The 8527-nt window shown below is 37.9% G+C and overlaps 3 protein-coding genes across 3 annotated transcripts; all 3 read right to left on the reverse strand. All coding sequences in view use genetic code 12, as the record gives it.

Annotated features, from left to right (window-relative positions):
* Nucleotides 1-227: 227 nt before the first annotated feature.
* Nucleotides 228-3939, reverse strand: PVL30_000193 (uncharacterized protein; the record flags this gene model as incomplete). The annotated part of the gene is made up of 3 exons (XM_001527630.2): nucleotides 228-3490; nucleotides 3797-3803; nucleotides 3934-3939. 3 exons carry the CDS (start codon nucleotides 3937-3939, stop codon nucleotides 228-230), a joined length of 3276 nt encoding a protein of 1091 aa, XP_001527680.2.
* A 132-nt stretch (nucleotides 3940-4071) lies between these two features.
* SHP1 (protein phosphatase regulator) lies at nucleotides 4072-5349 on the reverse strand (the record flags this gene model as incomplete). Its single annotated transcript, XM_001527631.2, has 1 exon — nucleotides 4072-5349. One exon carries the CDS (start codon nucleotides 5347-5349, stop codon nucleotides 4072-4074), a length of 1278 nt encoding a protein of 425 aa, XP_001527681.2.
* Nucleotides 5350-6112: 763 nt separating this feature from the next.
* MET6 (methionine-synthesizing 5- methyltetrahydropteroyltriglutamate--homocysteine methyltransferase) lies at nucleotides 6113-8416 on the reverse strand (the record flags this gene model as incomplete). The annotated part of the gene is made up of 1 exon (XM_001527632.2): nucleotides 6113-8416. One exon carries the CDS (start codon nucleotides 8414-8416, stop codon nucleotides 6113-6115), a length of 2304 nt encoding a protein of 767 aa, XP_001527682.2.
* Nucleotides 8417-8527: the final 111 nt, after the last annotated feature.

Consider the following 8527-nt stretch of genomic DNA (forward strand, 5'->3'; position numbering starts at 1 on the left):
AGCTCAAATATTCGATCCGACCTTGACACACATAGACTTGGAAACAAACCTAAAACAAGATCTGAGTCTTTACAATTATTTAGAACAAATATATAAATACACACTCTTGTATGAATAAATTTATTGCAAGCAATAGTTATGTACAGAATAATCCAAATGACTTTTAAGTTTTTGTCAAATAATCAGCCAAACGCCAAGTTTTAGATTATTTTTTTTTTCTCTATAAATTAAATAAACTCATTGTGTTCTGGACTAGAGGTGCTTTTCAAAAGACATGATCCCGAAATGGGGTCTAGGTGTAAGATCTCATCACAGACAATTCTGCTTCCAATTTGAACATCATTACCAATTCCATCCAAAACGTCGACCTCGATCCCCCAATCGGAACAAAAACATTTTAAAAGAACGACATGTTCTTGTTTTGCAACATATGTCACAATGCATTCGAGTTTCACATCAAAGGTTTTATCCTGATAAAGCTGAAAGTTCAGTTGTACCCAAAGTAAAGTGTGGAATCTCTTTATACAATATTTCCAAAACGTCTCATATAATTGAAACTTTTCCAAATTAAGCACGGTTGGCAAAATACTAGCCTCATCGAAAGGGCCAAAAAGAGAAAATCCTTCGTGTTCAAGATAATCATATTGAGTAAAAAAGCTGTTCTTGGTTCTATCATTGCTAGCATCATATTTTTTCTCGGAATTCATTGCCATAAACCTTGCTTGGATAAAGGAAAAAATTTGCAAATGATTCAACATCGTCTCGGAGAAGTTCGCTACATTTGCCACTTCCGAAAACCCTCCACTAAATCCCAAAGGTTGAAAAGTCTCATCGCACAGAACTGTTGTTTTCTGTGGTTGTAGATAATTGTTGGAGATTATATGCGCATTTTGTGAGATATAGCCATTAGTATTTTTCGCCATAATACTGTGATAATAATTTAGGGATTCCAAAGGTGGTATCATTACGTTATCATGATGCACAGTGACCTTATCAGATTCGTATTCTATAGGATCAATTTCTTGCAGATGCTTTGCAATTGGAATACCATTGAAACTGCAGAATTCTGCAGCCAAAAGATCTGCAAAAAGCTTGGTTTCTCTCACCATAAAATCTGCTGTTCCTGTTGATGCCGATACTGGTCTCGATGTTGTTGGAGCAGATCTCTCACGAAGGTATACAGACTGACCTAAAAATGAATGGCCGCCATTGTAACCTCGATTCGACGAAAGAGTCGAGCCGCTATTCTCATTGGCATTAGAAGAAATTGAATCAGAATCATCTTCACTTTCCATTGTGTTGGCTCCTGCGTGTCCACGAACTTTGAAAAATGTTTTCAAAACGCCATGAATGTAGTTTAAGTTGTGTATATCGGCTTTGTTTAGGTTAGGGGTAGACTGTTTATTCTGTGATGAAGCTGATGTCGATACTGAGGATGACGAGGCTGATGTTTCAGTTGTTGATGTTGTTGTTTCAGTTTTTGTTGTTGTTGAGTTGAGTTCTTGCGTTGGGACTTGCCGTTGTTGTTGATTGTGCTTTCGGTGAAGAAGGCTAAAGAAAGAGGGCTCCAACCGACCTGTGAGACAATCGTTGAGTACCGATTTGCTCATATTTTTCAAGTTTACACCTGTTAATGAATCAAAAGAAACTGATATTTTATCATGCAAATCATCAAATGGGTTCGATTCCATAGAGTTGAAACGAAAAGTTATAGTTAAACAAGTAACATCCGATATATTTTCTCTTGTTCTTCGCATCCTTTTAGAATCAAATAAATCATCCCAGAGATCCTCGTCTTGATCGAAAACTGCATAGTTTTTAAACAGTAATTTCTCCAAAATCGGATTCAGTCGAATAGCGCTTCTTTTATTTTCCGTATTTAAATCCAATTGTGAGTATCTACCTAGAATGAGATCTTTAAATGCTTGGCTGCTTGGAGAGATTTTCGTGACAAAGTCAGGGATATGGATATTAATCAATGAATTTCGCGAATTAATGGTCTCCAATGAAACAGCAATAAGACTACCAGGGTCTTCTTCATTAGCTAAAAATCCGTAAACAGTGTGGTCGGTATAATACTTTCTTCCAAACCTTAGATGTTTGGCATAATCCTTTTTCTTATTCTTAAATATCGAATCATATAGCTGTTGCATAAAATGTTTTGTTTGGTTTCTTATTTGCAAAGTGCTTGCATTCAATGCATTACCGGCAACAAGACCAGCTCCCAAAAACATGTCTGATTTTTCATTTTTCAAGTCATATATTTTCATATCTATAAGTTCTTGATAAATTCTCGCAACAGAGCACCCGTTTTTGAACACATCCAATTTATTAAGATGCGTTATTATCGAATCATGCGGATAAACAACAGCAAATTTCAAGACATTGAGAAAATCCACATAGTGTCGACCTTCAAATACACAAAGGTACATCTCGAGCTCATCTTTACCCATGGATTTGACGTTTGCTATAAAGTTGTTTAAATCCTGAATACACCTATTTTCATCAGCTGACATTGATTGCTGGAAATTGTAAATGCTCAACCAGTTTTGCTCCGAGTTGACAAAATATTGCGTGGTGGATATATAATCATTGGAATACTTCCACATTGTCAAGTTTGTAACTGCTGGCCCAACATAATTTGGTACAATCCACATGCATGATTCCATAAAAGTCCAGTGTATACAATGAACTAGAACGCATTGGTGGTAATATGATTGAGCTATTCTGAGTAAATCAGATTCAACAAATTTAAGGGAATCAATGGCATCGACTATAGTAATTGGAACCATCCTATCTCCGGTAAACTGAGTATACATTCTATTGACTTGCGGCCGAATGTTGCGTTTCATCCGCAAAACATCATAGATATAGTTATTGACAAAATTAACGACTTTGTTTCTATAATAGTGGTTTGTATCGTGACGATTAAGTAATATTTGTTGACACTTCTCTGCAGCCATAGGGTGCATGACCTTGTGCAAGTGGAATTTAATTTCAAGCGGTTTAACTTTAACAATCCTGTTTGATGATGTAAGTACTAGGAGATGGTTTAGTCGTTCATCGAACCGAGCTCCAAGGTTCCTAATAACAACTCCAACCTCGCAGTCATTATTTTGCACAAACTCGACTATAGACCCTACTTGAGGTGAATTACGTTTGCCATCGTTAACAATTTGTTGAAAATCTCGAGTAGAATTTTTTTGATAAAGATCTATGTAATCTCGATTCCGTACTAGGCTCTGATTAAATTTGATATAAGGATTCTTGAACCGATTTTGTTTTTGATAAAACTCCTTGCACCATAAATACGGTTTGTGAAATGTGGGCTCTTCAAAAGAGTTCTCTGGTGATGTCTCATCCAGTGTCTCAACCAGTGTCTCGATTAGTCTCTCGACTAGTGTCTCAGGATCTACTTCAATTTGTTCTTCTGAAGGTATGTTGTCATTAAAATATTTTGTCGTTGTTTTTGATGAAGGGGATGGTTTTACTGTTGTATATGCAAGTGTTTTCTGATGAAGTGGAAAACCTGGTCTAATAATTGGTCTATGCTGATGTAGACTATGTCGTAGTCGTCTTACTTTACTGAAAAATCTAATCATGATACAAGTCTCGGTCGGTCCATTGGCTTTAGTTGATATTTAAATATGTTTAAAAGGACTCGTTACTGAAAAATGGATGCAAATTTACCCTTTTAAAAATGAAAGATTGAAAGAGAATGAGAGAAAAAAAGAGAGAGAGAGAGAGAGAGAGAAAGAAAAAAAAAAACGAGAATGAGATGTTTGTGCTTGCATACGTGCAACCTCGACTTTGATAAAGATCAATATTTAAAAGAAACTTTGTTTTCTCTTTTCTTTTTTTAAGAGAAAAAATAAAAGTACAAATAAAAGTAAAAATAAAAACCAAGTAAATTGTCTTCGTACACACACACACTTTCATTCTGTTACTTACAAAATTGTTTTTATTACGCTAAAGATGATAAAATATGACATTAATATACAGAGACAATCTTTATACACTTCCATGCATCTGTTCATTGCCAAGTCCTGCCAATAATTTCCCCATAATTGTTTAGTTCCATCTCTGGACTATGACTGCATTTTTCAACTTTGCATCTGCAACGCTCGTCTCGTTAGACTCGTCGATTGGTTTCACGGGAAAAGCGTGACTCAAACTGAAACTTCTGCCCACATTATTAGCATTATTAGGATGGCTTCTCACAAACTCGTACACAGTTGTAATTGGATCACTCGAATTGAATTTGTGAGAGACTCGTTTTCCATTAGCAAATCTAATTTGTACTGCAGTATCGCCCTCTCCTTCATCCGCCGGTGGCTTAGAGCTTGACGCGTCCTTTACTGGAGTCTCTTGTTCTTGTGTAGGACTTTGTGAAGAAGTTGTAGCTTCCCCTGGTACTGGTGAGCCCAATCGCTGCCCTTTACCATGGTAACCACCAACTTTCCTCTTTGGTGGGACATAATCCTCATCAGTGCGCTTCGAGACAGTGACATCTACATCATCACCCGGATCCACATTCAATATAGCAATGGGTACTCTTCCTTGCTCAATCTCGCTCAATATTCTCTGATTCTTAGGATCATTGTAGCTATACAAAGCGCTATCTCCTACTGTAAATCCTTGCTTCCAAAAAGTAATTTCTCTGTTGACTTTCTTGGGTCTAAATTGATTTAAAATACTTCTTGCTTGTGCATGAGGGTCTTCAACAGTTTCACTAGGTTCATTACCATCGCCCAATTTAAATCCAGTGCCAGAAAAATGAAAACTTTCTTCTCCTGCTTGTTGCAGCTGTCTAGCACTCGGACGATCGTCTGGAGTGTTCATTTGATCCCTAGCTCTTTGAAAAATTTGATCAATTATACTCTGGTCTTTCTTACCGCGGTCCTTGTTTGGATCCTCCACTTGCAAAGCTGATTTTTCCCCGCCAGTGAAGAAATTGTGGTTTGTTCTTTCATCCTCCAGATCGTCGTCGTCGTCATTATTCAAATCTCTAAAAGTAGTGATTCCGCCCCGAGTCTTTTTTTGCAGCTTGGCTGAACGTTGCTGGGTTTGACCTTGACCTTGACTTTGGCCTTGACCTTGAGGCTGAGATGTTGACGATAGTGATGCGGATGATAATGCCGAAGAGAAGGTAGGTGGCTCGTGTTGCTCTTGCTGGTGCAATTGCTCGCTTGATTGATCGGAAGTTTCTACTGTGGCGTAGAAATCCTCCACTGCACTCAGCAAGTCGTTATCGTTTCTCAGCAAAAATTGCTCCGCAAGACTCTTGGAGGAATTGGTAATGGAGATAAACTCTGCAATTTGTGGGTCAATTTCAGACGAGGAGGACATTGCTGGTAGTTCTCTATAGTATAATAACTGTCTAAATAAACAAATAAATATATATGTATATATATATATATTTATATTTATAATTGTATAAGAATGGATGTATATTTGAAACTCACCAATCCCACTTTGCTACTATATGGATTCGCAACTAATTAGAAAATTAGTTCATAAATACGGATGGCAACACATTGTGAAATGTTGGTGCTACCAAGTGAAGTGTGGATCACATCATGAACAACTCAATGAAATTGTTTCCATACATTAAAAAAATCACTACAGTTACGATTATAGCAATCACTACCAAATTACCTTTTAATTCGTTTCTTCTTTCTTGTTTTTTGTTGTTTTTTTAATATATCAAAATACATTAAACTATTTATAATAAACCGATGTTGAACCTAAATACAAACCATCTCCTTTTCGATGGTATTTAGTTAAAAAATAAAAATAATAATAATAATAAAAAAAAAGTTGTTTAAAATGAATGTGTGTTTTCTTCATAGCAGCTTCGTTAAACTTAATCGTTAAATTTAATTGTTAAAATTACATTAATGTTGAATAAAATGTAATATCAAATGACACCTTGCATCAACATCCAAAAAAAAAAGAATTAAATTAATGCAAATGGAAAAAGGTAAAGGTCAAGTAAAACAAATGTTTGTGACTAGTTTTCTAGAATACCCAAACAAATGAAATAAAAAAGAGATTACTTCATTCCCTTCACTTTTCCATATGGATTCTCTTGGACACGAGAGTCAGAGACTTAGTACTTGGCACGGAAGTCCTTGGCAGCATTGACCATATTGGTCAATGACTCCTTAACTTCTGGCCATCCTCTAGTCTTCAAACCACAATCTGGGTTAACCCAGAACTTGTTGGCTGGGTAAACCTTCAAGATTTCCTCGATTCTGGAGACAAATTCTTCCTTTGATGGGATTCTTGGTGAGTGAATGTCAAACAAACCTAAACCAATGTGGTTAGGGTACTCTGAGAATTCTTGAATGTAGTTTGGATCATCCTTCTTGGAGAATTCGATGGAAACAACATCAGCATCCAAAGCCTTGATGTGGTTAGGGTCCAAGTCTGAGTAACAGAAGTGGGAGTGGATTTGAGTAGAGTTTTCGACACCTGAAGTAGCAACTCTAAATGATTGAGCAGCCCAGTTCAAGTAGTCAGATCTCTCCTTACCGGCTCTCAATGGCAAACCTTCTCTGATAGCTGGTTCGTCAACTTGGATAACAGTGATACCTGCCTTCTCCAAGTCATTGACTTCATCTCTCAAAGCCAAACCCAATTGCAAGGCTTGCACTTTACCAGAGACATCATCTCTTGGGAATGACCATCTCAAGATAGTGACTGGACCAGTCAACATACCCTTCATTGGTGACTTGGTCAAAGATTGTGCGTAAACTGATTCCTTAACGGTCATGGCTTTTGGTCTCGAAACATCACCAACAATGATTGGTGGTCTAACGTATCTTGAACCATATGATTGGACCCAACCGTTGGTGGTGAATGCAAAACCATCCAATTGTTCACCAAAGTATTGCACCATATCATTTCTTTCTGGTTCACCGTGAACCAATACATCCAAACCAATCTCTTCTTGGAATCTAACAACAGTCTCAATCTCCTTGTTGATGAATTGCTCGTATTCCTCAGCGGTGATTTGGCCTTTAGCAAACTTATTTCTGTTAATTCTAATGTCCTTGGTTTGTGGGAAAGAACCAATGGTGGTGGTTGGGAACAATGGCAAGTTGTACTTGGCCTTTTGAGCTTCCAATCTTTCTGGGAAAGCGGATTTTCTGGTAGCCAATTTCTCATTGATGGTGGTCAATTTCTCTTGAACCTTTGGGTTGGTGGTAATTGAAGATTCTTTTCTAGCCTTGATTGAAGCAGCGTTGGCATCAAACTTGGATGAAACATCTTCACCTGAAATGTGCTTGGCAATGGTAACAACTTCGTCTAATTTTTGAGTAGCAAAAGAAAACCAGTCTTTGATTTCAGCAGGCAATTTAGCTTCCGATTCCAAATCAACTGGGGTGTGCAACAAAGAAGAAGAAGTGGCAACAACAACCTTGTCCTTACCGACTTTTTCAATGGCCTTATTCACAGTTTCTGCAGCCTTGGAAAAGTCAGTCTTCCAAATGTTTCTACCATCAACAACACCAACAGACAAGGTTTGGTCACCCTTGACGATTGAGGAAACTTGGTCCAATTGTTCTGGGACTCTGACAAAGTCAAAGTGGAAACCAGCAACTGGCAAGTCTTCAATGGCCTTCAAGTTTGGTCTAACGTCACCAAAGTAAGTGGTCAAGATCAACTTTGGAGCTTCGGCAGTAGCCAAGGCTTCGTAAGCCTCCTTGAATTTGGATTGGACTGATTCTGGCAAGTCCAAAACAAGAACTGGTTCGTCAATTTGAACTTCTTCAGCACCGGCGGCTTTCAATTGGGCCAACAATTCCTTGTAAACTGGCAAGAGTTTTGGCAACAATGAGATTGGGTCCAAGTCGAGGGAGTCCTTGTCGGCTTTACCCAAGTACAAGTAGGAAACAGGACCCAAAATCACTGGTCTGGTTTGGATGCCCAAAGCCTTGGCTTCGTTGAACTCGTCAACTGGCTTAACACCGGCGGCGGTGTTCAATTTGAAATCAGTAGAGTGTGAAAAAGTTGGTCTGACATAGTGGTAGTTAGAGTCAAACCATTTGACCATCTCCAAAGCAGTAACATCAACAGCTGGGGTGGAGTCGGTAGCTTTTCTTTGCAAACCTCTACCCATGGCAAACAAAACATCAATTGGAGCCAAGTCAAACTTGGTGTATCTTTCTGGGATAGCATTGAACAACAAAGACAAGTCCAAGACTTGATCATAGTATGAAAAGTCATTGGATGGGATAACATCAACACCAGCTTTTTGTTGCAATTTCCAGTTGTGTTCTCTCAATTGCTTACCAGTGGCCAACAATTCGTCAACAGTGGCTTTGCCACCCCAGTAAGCCTCGGTGATTTTCTTCAACTCTCTTTGACCACCAATACGTGGGAAACCCAAGACAGATGATTGAACCATTTTTATACTTTTATTATTATTAATATTATTATTGATGTTTGTGTGTCTTGCTCGAATATTACCTTATGCAATGTAACAAAACAACGGCAATTGAATACTAGATCAATGAAG

Source organism: Lodderomyces elongisporus, chromosome 1, assembly GCF_030384665.1.
Source record: "Lodderomyces elongisporus chromosome 1, complete sequence".
NCBI classification, from domain to species: domain Eukaryota; kingdom Fungi; phylum Ascomycota; class Pichiomycetes; order Serinales; family Debaryomycetaceae; genus Lodderomyces; species Lodderomyces elongisporus.